The sequence below is a fragment of the Artemia franciscana genome, chromosome 1 (genome assembly GCF_032884065.1).
Source record: "Artemia franciscana chromosome 1, ASM3288406v1, whole genome shotgun sequence".
Lineage (NCBI taxonomy): Eukaryota > Metazoa > Arthropoda > Branchiopoda > Anostraca > Artemiidae > Artemia > Artemia franciscana.
Genome location: NC_088863.1, coordinates 1,038,296 through 1,054,491, shown reverse-complemented (window position 1 = coordinate 1,054,491; position 16,196 = coordinate 1,038,296). Strand labels below are relative to the sequence as shown.

Below are 16,196 nucleotides of genomic sequence, written 5' to 3'. Positions count from 1 at the left end.
GGTAAACAATGAAATGATGACAGTTTTTTCCAGTGAATGAAAAAAAAAATGAAAACAATTTAAAGTTAAAAAATTTATTAAAATGAAACATGATTTTTATAACTGCCAACATAAATTAAACTTTATGTGAAGTAAAAAGATTGATGAGATTTTTTTGATTATCGTCTAAAAAAATTTATTGTCAAACAAACGCACAATTTTTTTAGAAAATGATACTTAAAATTTTGTGGTAAATATAAATATAGCTGCAATCTGCAATGACTTTTGAATTTTAGTCCTAATTCTTTTTTCACCCTCGTGATCTAAATATAAAGATTACTCCAGCTATTGTTCACAAGACCTCATGTCAACTTTTTTGAATTAATGGTTCTGATATGAACACGAGATATTCCAAGATGGAACATTAAGTACCTCGTGATACCGAAAGCTTTTTCTATTACATTAGAAATGCATAGAAACCATGTTACTAAAGACAAGGTCATTCATTAGGTTAGAGAAAATGTGACGAAGCTTCTAGGAAATTTAATCGAAATTTTAGAAGAGAAAAAAGCCACAGAAAAGCTAATTTATTTTCTAATATTCTGTTTAATAAGTATAAATAAAACTTGTTTTAGAATTTTAAAAAAATTTACGTATTTTTTCACGTCTACTTCACACGATAAATAGAGCAATGTGTTTCAAAATCTAGGTATTTATTGACCGTATTTCAAATAGTAGACTGTATGAAAATAGTGGTTCAATACCGTTTTCTAAGGCTATAATGAGAGAAAGGTTCTGCGGATGACGGATTATAGATTGCCAAAGAGTGTCCTTGTTGACGAACCGTTTAAGACTAAACGGAAAGCAGTTCGTCCATGGTTGGGGAGGGGTGAGGATGTCATAAAGAAAGATTTAAGGGAAATGGGAACTGCCTGGGAGGGTGTAAAGAGAGAGGCTTTGAATAGATTAAGATGGGGAAGGAGCGTATGCAGCTGTGTTGTATTGAGGCGGCTTGGTGCTGTTGTAAGTTGTTAGTAGTAGTAGTAGCAGTAGCAGTAGTATATGATTATACAGGTTATCTAAATTCCATATCAGCAATTTCATTGCAATAGCTAATTTCATGTAGTTGAAACTTCCAGCCCAGAAAGCAGGTCGTCCACGGTTGGGGTGTGAGGATGTCATAAAGAAAGATTTGAAGGAAATGAGAACTTCCAGGGAGGGTGTAAAGACGGAGGCTTTGGATAGATTGCAGGGTTTGGAGAGGTCGGTTCGTTTCAAATTATAGGCTCTGTCCTATTTTTATAGGATTTCCTGGGCCCAAATATAGGCCAAATATAGGATTCGGAAGTCCTCGGGATCAGATCTATGGTAGATGGCGTGGGATGCCTGGTCACATAAATTACCAAGTTTCATCCCGATCCCTCCAATCTAAGCGTTTTCCATGATTTTAGGTCCCCCCAAATTCCCCCCAATGTCACCAGATCCGGTCGGGATTTAAAATAAGAGCTTTTAGACACGATATCCTTCTACATATCAGATTTCATTGAGATCCGATCACCCGTTCGTAAGTTAAAAATACCTAATTTTTCAGAATCATCCCCCCCCCCAAACTACCCCAAAGAGAGCGGATCCGTTCTGGTTATGTCAATCATGTATCTAGGACTTGTGCTTATTTTTCCCACCAAGTTTCAGCCCAATCCCTCCAATTTAAGCGTTTTCCATGATTTTAGGTCACCCCAAACTCCCTATAATGTCCCCAGATCCGGTCGGGATTTAATGAGAGCTTTGAGACACGATGTCCTTCTAAATATCAAATTTCATTGAGATCCGATCACCCGTTCGTAAGTTAAAAATACCTCATTTTTTCTAATTTTTCAGAATCCATCCCCTCCCAACTACCCCAAAGAGAGCGGATCCGTTCTGGTTATGTCAATCATGTATCTAGGACTTGTGCTTATTTTTCCCACCAAGTTTCAGCCCAATCCCTCCACTCTAAGTGTTTTCCAAGATTTTAGGTTTCCCCCTCCAAACTCCCCCAATGTCACCAGATCCGGTCGGGATTTAAAATAACAGCTCTGAGACACGATATCCTTCCAAACATCAAATTTCATTAAGATCTGATCAACCGTTCGTAAGTTAAAAATACTTCATTTTTCTATTTTTTCTGAATTAACAGGCCCCCCACTCCCCCCCCCCAGATGTTCAAATCGGGAAATAACAATTTCTAATTTAATCTGGTCTGATTCCTGATACGCCGGCCAAATTAACCAAAACTTGGTTAATTTAAACCAAGTGCCATAAAAATTTTCTTGCCCTTTTCTAGGTCCCTTTTTCGGAGGGTACACAGGAGGGAGGTATACAACTATGACAATTTAACTAGTGTAGAAGAAGGGGTTCCAACCATGTTTTGAAATCTATCGGTTATGGTTCTCGTAAAGTTTAGCTTTACGTTGGGGCCCCCCAACGTAATTTCATCGTCCTAGCTTACCTGGAAGTGCCTAAAGTAGCAAAACCAGGACCGACAGACAGACAGAATTTGCGATTGCTATATGTCACTTGGCTAATACCAAGTGCCATAAAAACACTATGCTACAATGAGATTAACCGAACAGACGGACCAAAGGATGATGAGGCGATAAACGATAAAAAGCTGATTCCGACAACCAACTTTGGAGGGCCAACTTTGCACTTCTATCAGGGACATCAAACTTACGAATTATCTTACCATTGCTATACCAAGGGGGGAGATAAAGTAAAAATTTACAATATCTGAAATAAAAAGTCCGAATCTGATTAGCATCATTTTTGTTTAGAAGGGGATAAAGACCAGATAGATAAAGGACAGATTGATCACAGAATGTAGCATATAGCCTACCCAGTGCACGTCTATTATACTTCCCTCGATTAGCAAATATCTTAGAATAGCCCATTTGAATAACTGGGCCGTATTCGCATCAGTCAGCCAGGAAACACATAAGTCGCAAGAACTCCAGTCTCATTAAGCAGGGACTGCTAGCCTACATACTGATCTTCGCTCATTTCGAACAGGCCTAACATGACAAAAAACAAAACATAGGCTACTAAGTCAACAAAACAGCATAGCCCAGGCAGAAGCAGCTTACTAAGCCCAACACAAAGCATTAGTTAAGTTCAAACAGCTCAACAGTTGTAATTAATTATCAATCATTACACTAATAAAAATAAAAATGTCCTTAAAAATCTAAACCTCCTTAAAAATCCGTATTTTCCTCACAAAAATAAAATTCTCCTTAAAATCCTTGAAATATACCACCAGTTTCTTAGTCTGGCATGTTAACTTTAAGAAATTAAACCAATTATTTTAATATTTTTGTATAATGATAAAAAAATGCCTTTAGGAGACCCAAAATGCGCAAATTTACGATTACTAACTATCATAATTCGTTTCAACAAGAAGATATTTTTGGCAAATTACCTGAACCATCAAACTTGACAAGACCTAGAGGACGACCCGACAAATGTAAATTCAAAATGGCTCCAAAGGAACAACATAGACAACAAAGACTAATCCAAGCAGCTAAGGCTAAGGGTTTAGAAAAAAAATGATAGTGAAAATCATATTAGCTCAATAAGAAAACCGTAGAAAAAAGGAATATTCGGTTACAAGACAAACAAAATCGAGAAGAACAACTCTGTCGCAATCTTAGGCGCCAAAAGGGTATGGGACAAAACCCAGTAAAAACTAAAAGATGTCGTAAGCCGCGCAAGTGTTAATTATAAGTCTTTGGAGCCCTTCAACGTTGTATTTATTCACTGTGGATCCCTCCAATTTCCCGAAGAAAGAGTAAGAAACAAAGGTGATTCATTTGGAGATTGCTGCTTGCATGGTCAAATTGCATTTACACCTCCACAGTTTCCAAATGAATTTGGTTTGCATTTTCGAGGACGTCACTCGCTCTCTAAAGAGTTCCACAAACCAATCCAAATCTTTAACTCATGTTTCGCTTTAGCTTCATTCGACGTAAGCGATGCCATCAATAGTTGTTATGTTCTTAGGTTCAAAGTAGCTGGACAAATTTATCACGGAATCAATTTGGCGGCACCTCCATCATATGCCAATTAAGGTGATTGTGAACCTCCTTCACATGATCAAATGTTACTTTTTACCCCAATGAAGCTGTTGATGAACGCCATGCACACCATTTAAATTACGGGTTCTCTTGAAATTTAATGGATGGGTTGGAAGAAATATTGCGAGGCACATACAACTATACCAAATGTTATATGAAATTTTCGAGACGTCAAGGATTATGTATTTCAACGTGCTGCTTCATTGGAACAACAACGTCCAAACGTACAGCACATTTTACTGTATCAGGTAGTATGGATTATAGACGTTTCTGCTCCCACAATTATGAAACAGTCATCTTTAATTGCCATAGATCACCTTATTTCAGGATCAAATAGATCACTTTGGCCTGAAAAAATAATCTAGATAGGTAACAAACTTGGGAAAATTCATTTAGAACCTTAATTTTGGAAACACACTTTTCATTCAAAACTAAGGATAGAATTATAAGGAATCTACATTTTTTGTATTGTTAATTTCTTACAACAATAAAAAAAATCTCTATAGGACGCTCAAAAAAAGTGTTTACGATTATTAAGAATGATAGCCCGTTTGAACAAGAAGAAACGTTTGTCCAATCAGGTGAACCTTCAAACTTGACAAGACCAAACATGCAACAGCAAGAATCACAACGAGTCAAAAATAAAATTATTTTGTAAGGACACTAAAAAAACCATTCTAAATAGCAGTTACAAAAAATCTGCCATTTCTGGTCTCAAAAACGATCTCAATAAATCACAATTTAAAGAAGAATTCGTGTCTTTCTAGGGTGGTTGCATCAAACCTATGGTATTACCATGACATCAATAAGAAGTTCACATTATCTGCGGTAAGAAGACAAGCGACGGAGAGAATCAAATACATACAAGCGTGCCGAATGCCGGGAGTTGGGTAGAATCCAGTCTCCCGGTACTTTATTTATAATTACATAAATTATTAAATGTACATTTTCATTTAAATTTTACAAAAAATGGAAGACATGGAATGACGGAGTGTTGGTGCTTATTCACGGAGGCTATGCAGCACGTTGAATTAGTGTTAATGACACTCCGTAGCTGAAAGACGATAATCGATGATTTACAGTTTATGTGCTGAGATGAGAGTTTAGGAAGTATTTTTTTAGACATTAATTGTTTTTGTGACATTATGCCATCTTACCGAGCAAGTTATGTCTTTAACTTAGGCAGTGCATAGTATAATCAATCTCTAAATTGAATTTTACGATTGGTAAGTTGTCATTACGTTAACAGAAAGTCAATATAATAGCGAAATAAGAAATTTATGGATGAAAAATTAATAAATTCTGGAAATTAACTGCTTAACTTCTCCTAGAAAGAATTTTAAAGCTTGAATCTCTATCTCTATTCCAGATTTATAATTTTTGAATCATTTGCTTAGGATGCTTCAAATGATTTTTGTTGATTCTTATGATACTATTACGGATTTTGTGGTAGCTGAATGTAGAATAACTTGTGTCAAACAGTTCGTGGTAACGAAATGTAAAAGGAGCGACCCGGCTCAATAGTAACCGAAACTCTAAAAAATTCAATTTCGATACCAATAGTTACATCAAAAGAATCGCATTTTATGCTTATTTTAAATATATATGTTTCATCAAGTTTAGTCTTACCCGTCAAAAGTTACGAGCCTGGGAAAATTAGCATTATATACGAAAATAGGGGGGAACACCCCCTAAAAGTCATACAATAAAACGAAAATCACACCGTCGCATTCAGCATATCAGAGAACCCTACTGTAGAAGTTTCAAACTTCTATCAGCAAAAATGTGGATATTCATATTTTTTTGCCAGATGACCGATCACGGGTGCGTGTTTATTTGTTGTTGTTTTTTCAGGGGTGATCGTATCGACCTAGTGGTCCTAGAATATTGCAAGAGGCCTCTTTCTAACGGGAATTAAAAGTTCTAGTGCCCTTTTTAAGTAACCGAAAAAATTGGAGGGCATATAGGCCCCCTCCCACGCTACTTTTTCCCCCAAAGTCACCATATCAAAATTCTGAGATAGCCATTTTATTCATCACAGTCGAAAGACCTAATAACTATATCTTTGGGGACGACTCACTCCTCCAGAGTCCCTGTGGGAGGGGCTGCAAGTTACAAACTTTGACCAGTGTTTACACATAGTAATGGTTATTGGGAAGTGTACAGACGTTTTCAGGGTGTTTTTTTTGGTTTGAGGAGGGATTTGAGAGGAGGTTACGTGGAAGGATCTTTCCATGGAGGAATTTGTCATGGGGGAGGAGAATTTCAATGAAAGGGTCGCAAGGTTTTCTAGCATTATTTAAAATGTTAATGAAAAAATAAATATGAACAGTTTTTCAACTGAAAGTAAGGAGCACGATTAAAACTTGAAACAAACAGAAATTATTACGCATGTGAGGGGTTCATCTCGTCGTAATTCCTCGCTCTTTACGCTAAAGTATTTTTAGTAATTTCAACTATTTATTCTACGGCCTTTGTGATTCAGGGGTCATTCTTAAGGAATTGGGACAAAATTCAAGCTTTAGTGTTAAGAGTGAGGTATTGACGAGGGGGTGAACCCCCTCATATACGTAATAAAAACCTACGAATATAGAAGTTCGTTATATAAATTATTTCGTAATTTACGCATATTTCTTACTAATGAAAACGTTCGTAATAAATTCAAAGTTCTAGTTGCCTTTTTAAGTAATCAAAAAATTGAAGGGCAACTAGGCCTCCTTCCCCGCTCCTTTTTTCTCAAAATCTTCCGATTAAAACTATGAGAAAGCCATTTAGCCAAAAAAAATTATTATGTAAATTTCGTTTTAATTATTTATGTGCGGACAGCCAAAATCAAAACATGCATTGATTCAAAAACGTTCAGAAATTGAATAAAAAAAAGTTTTTTTTTAACTGAAAGTAAGGAGCGACATAAAAACTTAAAACGAACAGAAATTACTCCGTATATGAAAGGGACTTTTCCTTCTCAACGCCCTGCTCTTTACGCTAAAGTTTTTTTTACTGTTTTAAAAAGTAGAGTTAAGAAAAAGAGTCAAACTTTAGCGTAAATTGAGGGACGTTGAGGAGGAAAAGTCCCTTTCATATACGAAGTAATTTCTGTTCGTTTTAAGTTTTAATGTCGCTCCTTACTTTCAGTTAAAAAAACTTGTTTTTTTTTTATTTAATAAAAATGAAACGTCTTGTTTAACGTTACACATCTCAGCCACTTTGCGCGAAAATTAAGTATATAGCTGAAAAAATCCTAAGGCTAGGCTCTGATTGGAGTCAAATCCTATGTTGGAAGCCAGACTTTCTGTCTGTGTGAAGAAAGGGAAAAACAATATCTTCAGGTTGTAGCTCACATGGTTTGCACGTGTGGTCAAGTTTCTGACCAAGTTGAAATGTTTGAGAACAACAATTGCGCATATAACTCCGAAGTAACTCTTCTTCCCTTATCTTCTTCAAAAGTTTCGTAGGTGTTGAGCTAAAGGTCTTCGACTTGCCTTGTAAACTTCTGTTCATATTACATCTATGCACGGTGCTTTATTATTATTATTTGTATTGATGTCAGTACTTCATCCTCGTCAGGGGGGGATCTAACGCTATACCTGTGTACTACTCATTGAGGGACTGATGGGGGATGGTGGAGAAACTTTGCATTGGAAGTCTGGTTGATTTTCAGATTAAGATCATTTATTTGGGGATTTTATAGTTTCTATAAGTTATGACTGTATTGATCAACCATTTTATCGCGAAATGCCATTATGATGCAAGATTTCTTCCACCCTCTCCCAGTGGACTCTTGAAATAGCTGGTATATTTTCCTTGTATTCGAGATACTAGATGCTTTTTGGATCTCTATACCAAAGTTTTCCCAGTATTTCCGTTTATCTTTAATTTCTGTTCGACGACTTAGTTTGAGAAAATACTGAAATTTGACTGTATGGCATGCTGTTAACATGTTTTTCTTTTTCTTGAAAGGTGAAAACTCTTGTCAAACTTTTCACCCTCTCTTCTTATCCTTCATTTTTGTTCTGCCAGTTTTCATCAACTACTATATTAGAATTCTCATTTTGCGTGTGTTTCACTGTGATTTTCAAATTTTAAGGTAATGAAGCAGACTGAAAGCTTGAGACAGGATTGTCTTACTAATTTTGGATCTTGGAGATGAGCAGCACTGAACTTTCTAAGGGGATATTTTTGTTTACGTGTTGCGAGACTTAGAGTTAAGGTACATTTTGATGCCGTATTACGATCCGCGCTTTGATCCAGTAACAGGTCAACTGTACACTCTGCAGTTATGAGTTGAGCTTCTCCAGCTTGGACCCACAAAAATGCAGTCCATTTAAGAAAGTGACCTCTTACTTCGAGGCTTACATTTTAGGATATTAGGGGGTTTGTGTCTGAAAAGTGCTTTTCCTATCACAAGGTTACTTTCTTAAGCAAGCATGAGTAATCTGGCTAATCTCTTCGTTCATGTCTTTCGCAATGCCAGTGCACTACTCCTGTCATCTTTTACAAGACTACAGTGTGTTCAAGTCACACAAAGATGCTGGTTTCACTCACGGTAGGTATGAAGGTACATAAATTTGTCACCACTTTACGGCTTCGAATTTGTGTTGTCGACTTCCAAAGGACATGCTAGAGATGGAAGCAAAACAACGTGCAACCAAAGTGCATCAGAGCTGTATTAAGAAAGGGTTTCGGCAATCAACGTGATCCCTTTCTAAGTAGCTATTCAGACAGACAGACAAGGTTCTATCATTTCCCCTGATAATCCGAAAGCATCTTTTTTTGTGTCAACAAAGAACCTAACTAATGTTTTGCAATTTTTTTCCATTTTTTTAAGCTGGGTTTGCTTCAGCTGCAAAATCTTTCACCAACTGACTAAAGAAAATATTTTTTAGTTGGTGATTATTTTGTTCACTTCTGCTAAAGACTGGAGTTTAAAACTTTTGTTTCTCCGGCTGGTAAAATTGGTTTTAGAATAAACAAAGGCTTGCGGCTCATATCTGATATTGTTTTCAATCTCAATAATTGTTAGTTTTATTAAAACAAAGAGAGAACATAAAAAAAAGTTCTAGTGCTCCAGCTCATGAAATGCAGAGGCTAGTTTTTTGTCGTATACAAGTGTGTAAATAGTTTACCCTATTTTTCCCTTTTTTTATTTCTATTTGGTTCAGTTTTATTCCATTTCCATAGCAACTCCTCTCTGTTTTAAGGTTCATTTACTATGTGGGTCTATTTCTTCTTCTTTACGTCATAGCATCGGTCTTTTGTTTTTCTTTGAATTATTTTCTTTTTTTTTATGTTCTTCTGGAAAATTCTCAGTATCAAAGAGCGATAAAAACTCCAAAATAACAAAAATATGAGTCGTAAATAACTTTCAAGAAGGTTGCTGAATGCTATGGTACCTCTAAATAAAGTGGTGGTAAATGGTAGGAATATTTATGTGACTGGTGACCTCATCTTTGTATCCCATCAAAATTTTCTCTAGTTCAGCGAATTGCTTTTTAAGTTTTTTTTTGCCTCTACAATGCTTAATTTCGATAATGAAGTATTTAATAGACATGCATGTTTAAATAAGTATTAACTACCTGGGGCTGGAAGAGTTAACAAGAAAATATTTAAGAGAAAAAAGACATTTATGAGAGATAACGGTGCTGCTATGAATAATATGGGGTGGAAAGGGGATGGGCTTGCACAACTTCAATAGTACTAGGTAGTTTAGGGCTGTGATGAGTAGTAGCAATATCAACCGTCAGTTGTAGCAGCAGTAGTTGAAGTATAGATTGGTAGATTGAGAGGGACAGTTGCGTCACTTTCTACTGGAAATGTTCAGTTTTAGTGGAACTGTGGCAAGCACACGTGGAGGATGGATTGTCTTCAGGTGGCCCACCGAAATCTTAATATTCCTGTTATTTTTTCCTTTTACATATATTGTTTTATAGTTGGTATACATATATATCTTTAAATGATAGATATACTATAAAAAATCTTTACAAATCAATGATTATATAACAAATTTGTTTTCGTTGCTCACGTTGAAATGCCATTTTTTTAAAATAATCTTTGAGTAAAAAAAAGAAGATAGCTTTTAATTTGAATATTTCGAACCTCGAGTCTGGATGTATCTTCATGCCGTCCTTTTGCCACGTAATATCCAACGGTAATGTTCCTTCTACATCACAAAGAAGTGAAGCTGTCTCTTTCTTGCGGACAGAAATTTTCTGAGCTGTCGGAAAGAACCGAGGACGGCCTGTAAGACAATGTTAAATCACATCTAAACCAAGATTATCAAACTGGTCGGTAAAATTCTAGTTTAGCTACTTTTTACCATCTTGGAAAGGGGTTAGGTTAGGAAAATGACTTTCAGGGATGGATCTACAGACGAGTATGTCCTGGGAAGGTATTTTGAAGCACCTAGCACCACTCCTTCTCCCTCTAGAGGACAGTGACCTACCTTTACAAAATCTTGTGTTATAAAAGTGACATCATGCAAAACAGATCTTCTGCTTAAATGAAGTACAAGAAAACTGTTTTCAGTTTCAAAACTTTTCTCAATCCCAATTTATAAGGTTTCAAAGATCTCTAAACACATTTCCTAGATTTGCCACGGAATGCCGTTGGATGGCTCATTCTTACGAAAATTAAAAGTTCCCTTTTTAAGTGACCAAAAAAATTGGAGGGCACCTAGGGGTTACGTAGGAGGATCTTCCCTTGGAGGAATTTGTTATGGGAGAAGGGAAATTCCATGAAGGGAGCACAGGATTTTCTAGCGCTATTTTTAAAGAAACAATGACAAATTAAGCATGAAAAAGTTTTTTCCACTGAAAGTAAGGACCAGCATTAAAACTTAAAATGAACAGAGATTATTACGCATATGGGGGGTTAATCTCTTCCTAAATACCTCGCTCTTTACGCTAAAGTATTTTTAGTAATTTCAACTATTTATTCTACAGTCTTTGTAATTTAGGGCTCAATCTTAAATAATTGGGACAAAATTAAAGCTTTAATATAAAGAGCGAGGTATTAACGAGGGGGAAAACACCCTCGTATACGTAATAAAAATATACGAATATACAAGTTCGTGACGTAAGTTAATTTTTAAGTCACGTATATTTTTTACTAATGAAAACGTTCGTTAAAAATTAAAACTCTAGTTACCTTTTTAAGTAACCGAAAAATTGGAGGGCAACTAGGCCTCCTCCCCCACCTTTTTGCTCAAAATCGTCTGATCAAAACTAAGAGAAAGCCATTTAGTAAAAAAAAAATTAATATGCAAATTTTGTTTTAATTATTTATTTGCGGAGAGCCAAAATCAAACATGCATTAATTCAAAAACGTTCAGAAATTAAATAAAAAAAACAAATTTGTTAACTGAAAGTAAGGAGCGACATTAAAAGTTAAAACGAACAGAAATTACTTCGTATATGTTACGTTGAAACATATATTTCAACAGTATAACACTACTTTATCTGTCGTAGATTCCTACGACGGATAAAGATAGAACGACGACAGATAAAATCATAGTAAAGAAGTGGCTTTAGTGGTTAAAATCTATGTGAATATTTCTTTCTCTGAATCTTTTTTAATATGTATATCATCTAAGAAAAGATTTTAACAAAAACTATTTTATAGCAAACGGTTTTATCACAAGAATCACAAAATAAAGGAAAGATACGTTTACTTACTTGCAAATGATAAATAAATGGTTTTTTCTATGGGTATATTTAATATGTTTTTTGCCGCACAGATGTACGTTCCATTATCATATTTTTGCGCTGAACTTATGTGAAGCGTTCCGTTGTGCATTTGGAAGGGCCCCACAGCAGTGTTGTACTTTGGCAAAGGCTTCCTTGTGCCATCAGCTTTATCTGCAAGATAGTTTTATGTACTCTCTAAACGAACAGGATTTTAGGTTAGATCAAAAATCTGACATGAAAAACATCCATGATTAATCAATCCATGATTATTTCCGTTGTAGCTTGAAAAACACTCCCCTGTTCAACACATGAGATTGGGGTTGTGTTTAAGGTTGTAAACAATGTTGAATTAAAAAATTATGAGTTTTGATTTAAAGCACTAAATTATATCGTTTTCACGCAAAGCTTGCAATAAAATAGCTTTATTACACTCAAATTAACCATACAATCAATTGTGAAACACTAAATAAAAATTTGCAATAAACAATACATCATAAAATAATATATAAAGAAAAAAAGTTTCATAAGCTTTCAGGGGTTTGCCAGAAATGGAAAGCCAAAAAATTCAGAATTTGTCATTTCATTTACTTGGCTGTCACAAAACAATTTACCCGTCACAAAACAATTTGTTGTTTATTTCCATATTTTCTCTTTATTAATTTACTAAAGGCCAGTGTGGTCTTAGAAATTACTTAGTCAAGGATTTTAGCCTACTTGCCGTTCAACAGCAGTTGTGTTTTGTTCTTGATTATTTCCCAGACCCAACTTGTAAGATATATTACTTGCAGTTGTGTTTTGTTCTTGATCAAACAGTTCGTGGTAACGAACTGTAGTAAGGAGCGACCCGGCTCAATAGTAAACGAAACTCTAAAAAACGGAATTTTGATGCTAAAAAATACATCAAAAGAATCGGATTTTCATGCTGATTCTAAATATATAAGTTTTATCAAATTTAGTCTTTGTCATCAAAAGTTATGAGCCTGAGAAAATTTGCGTTATTTTGGAAAATAGGGGGAAACACCCCTTAAAAGTCATAGAATCTTAACGAAAATCACACCATCGCATTCAGCGTATCAGAAAACCCTATAGCAAAAATTTCAAGCTCCTATCTACAAAAATGTGGAATTTCGTATTTTTTGCCAGAAGACAGATCACGGGTGCGTGTTTATTTGTTTTTTGTTTGTTTTTTTTTCCCAGGGGTCATCGTATAGACCAATTTGTCCTAGAATGTTGCAAGAGCGCTCATTCTAACGGAAATGAAAAGTTCTAGTGCCCTTTTTAAGTGACCAAAAAAATTGGAGGGCACCTAGGCCCCCTTCCACGCTCATTTTTCCCAAAGTCAGCGGATCAAAATTTTGAGATAGCCATTTTGTTACGCATAGTCGAATACCATGATAACTATGTCTTTGGGGATGACTTACTCCCCCACAGTTCTTGGGGGAGGGGCTGCAAGTTACAAACTTTGACCAGTGTTTACATACAGTAATGTTTATTGGGAAGTGTACAGACGTTTTCAGGGGGATTTTTTGGTTTGGGGATGGGGTTGAGGGGGGGGATATGTGGGAGGATCTTTCCTTGGAGGAATATGTCTTGGGAGAAGAGAAATTTAATGAAAAGGGCGCGGGATTTTCTAGCATTACTATAAAAAAAAACAATGAAAAAATAAACATGAAAAAGTTCTTCCAATTGGAAGTAAGGAGTACCATTAAAACTTAAAACGAACAGAGATTATTCACATATGAGGGGTTCTAAAAACATTTAACATAAAGAGCGAGGTATTTACGAGGAGATAAATACTTCGCTCTTTATGCTAAAGTATTTTTAGTAATTTCAACCATTTATTCTACGGCATTTCTGATTCAGGGGTTTTTCTTAAAGAATTGGGACAAAACTTAAGATTTAGCGTAAAGAGCGAGGTATTAACGAGGGGACAAACCCCCTCATATACATAATAAAAATATAAGAATATAAAAGTTTGTTACGTAAGCTAATTCTTAAGTTACGTATATTTTTTACTAATAAAAGCGTTCGTTAAAAATTAAAAGTTCTAGTTGCCTTTTTAAGTAGCCGAAAAATTGGAGGGCAACTAGGCCTCCTTCCTCACCCCTTATTTCTCAAAATAGTCTGATCAAAACTAAGCGAAAGCCATTTAGCCAAAAAAAAGAATGAATATGCAAATTTCATTTTAATAATTTATATGCGGAGAGCCAAAATCAAGCATGCATTAATTCAAAAACGTTCAGAAATTAAATAAAAAAAACTAGTTTTTTTAACTGAAAGTAAGAAGCGAAATTAAAACTTAAAACGAACAGAAATTACTCCGTGTATGAAATGGGTTTTCCCCTCCGCAATCCCTCGCTCTTTACGCTAAAGTTTAACTCTTTGCCACAGTTCTACTTTTTAAAACAATTAAAAACGTTAGCGTAAAGCCTTGTTCCATTAGTGTAGATAAGACCTTTACTCGAGGTACACTTTTTTCTCTCTATATTTTCCCTCATTTGAATGTAATAAACATACCTTCATCCAGCATATTTCCAGCCCCTTTATGGATATCTTGTCACCAGGTGATGAAAAACCCTAACAACATTTGAGTGTTTCATAGCTTCAAATTTCATAATTTTTGAATTCAGAAAAGCTCTGTCATTTGATGATTCTTTACACTACTTCCATCCAATACCTTAGGATCTTTTTAGATTAGCAAAATTTGAACCCTTTGAGAAGATGATTTTGCATTATCTTTATTGCCCGGCAGCCTCCTCGTTTGTTTGCTTGAGTTTTCCAAGTCTCCATTGGTACTTTCTCTTGATATATCTTTGTCTTTTTGCTTATTTGACAGTTGACTTACTTGGATTAAAGTGCACTTATTTTACCTGTAGACTTCCCTTCGTTTGAATGCATAAAGTGCATTCCTCAAGTGGATGAATGCATCCTCAATCAAGTGTGATTTCAGTTACCTTTTGGGTAGCTTTTAGGGAGTGGAGGAAGTGTGGGAATGCATACCTGCATCAAGTGAGTTTTCAATTCCCTTTTGGGTAGCTTTTAGGGAGCGGAGGAACGCATACCTCCACCAAGTGTGTTTTGAATTCCCTTTAGGGTAAGTTTTAGGGAGCGGGGGAATGCATACCTCCATCAAGGAATTTTTTCGGTTCCCTTTTGGGTAACTTTCGCCAAATGATGAATCTATAACAGTAGCCTATTTGACTCTTTAATAGCTTCAAGCTTCCAAGTTTCCTACTTTATTTTTGGAGTGGTTCTGTTTCTTCACCAGTTTCTTTATCAGTAACTATTCTTTACCAATACTTCCATCAGATACCTTTGGATCTTTCTGTATTAGCCTAAGTAAAACTCTTTCAGAAGCCTTTGTCACCATTATGTTTAGAAGTGTTTTCATTGGTTTTTAATATTTAATACAGAAGGCGTAACTTTATGCATCCTTTGATATAAATATATGATTTTATGACAATTGACGAGATCATGATAATGCAATTGATATTCAACCTAATTTTATTCTCTTGTGTTTTAGTATGAAATCATATCTGGCTGTTTATCATATATGATGTAATTCAAGCGTCATATATTCTTGCATAGGAAAATGCAGCGTTTTCCTGCAAATCGTATTATATTTTGTTAATTACAAAGAGCATTAAATATAGTAATTTCTTTTCAAATGAGCCTTTAAACATCTTTGTAAGGTGTCTTAGAGCCCCACTACCACTATTATTAAGAACTCACTGCAGCACCAAGTCACCTGAAGCCATTACAGCTTTGCACGCTCCTCCTACATCCCAATCTATGTAAAGCCTCCCTCTTTACACCCTCAAAGGAAGTTACCGTTTCTTCTAAATATTTCCTCACAATACCCTCCCATCCCAATGGGAGAGACCCTACTTTTCGTTTGGTTCAGACGATTGACCAACAAGGACAATATTTGGCAATCTGTCATCGTTTATCAGCAGAACATGCCCTAGCCATCTCAACCTTTCTCTCATTATAGCTTTATAAAGCCAGATTGAACCATACTTTTCGTAAAGCTTCCTGTTTGAGACACGGTCAATCAGTTGGGTACGCAAAACAGCCCATAGGTAATTTCTCTGGAAAAGATATAGCAAATCTTCCTCTGTTTTCCAGAGCACCCAGGACTTTAGAACCATACTTCTTAACATTAATTTTGCAAACATATTCTTGTTCCCCGAACTCGCAAAACCTCTAATAAGCTCATTCATTTTTCTAATACTTCCATCTAGGATGTTTAAATCATCAGCACAATCTAAGCCCAGGAGAGTTTTACTTCCCTATGTTATTAATGTTCTCCCATTGCCTTTGGTCTGCATCGTAGAATAAAATTATAAAAATGTCTATATTTTATATGGATACACAACCCAGCTATGGGGAGAGAATGCAATCCTGCTAAACACCTGATTTG

At 35.6% G+C, this 16,196-nt stretch overlaps 1 protein-coding gene across 3 annotated transcripts in view; it reads right to left on the bottom strand.

The window, feature by feature from the left end:
- Positions 1-16,196, bottom strand: part of LOC136043825 (cell adhesion molecule Dscam2-like) — a 285,713-nt gene that overhangs the window by 108,278 nt on the left and 161,239 nt on the right. For all 3 annotated transcript variants that reach the window (XM_065728754.1, XM_065728764.1, XM_065728771.1), the window contains exons 13-14: positions 11,762-11,944; positions 10,185-10,326 (exon numbers count right to left, since the gene is read on the bottom strand). In XM_065728754.1, the coding sequence (XP_065584826.1) occupies positions 10,185-10,326; positions 11,762-11,944 (325 nt within the window). The remainder of the gene's footprint in view (positions 1-10,184; positions 10,327-11,761; positions 11,945-16,196) is intronic.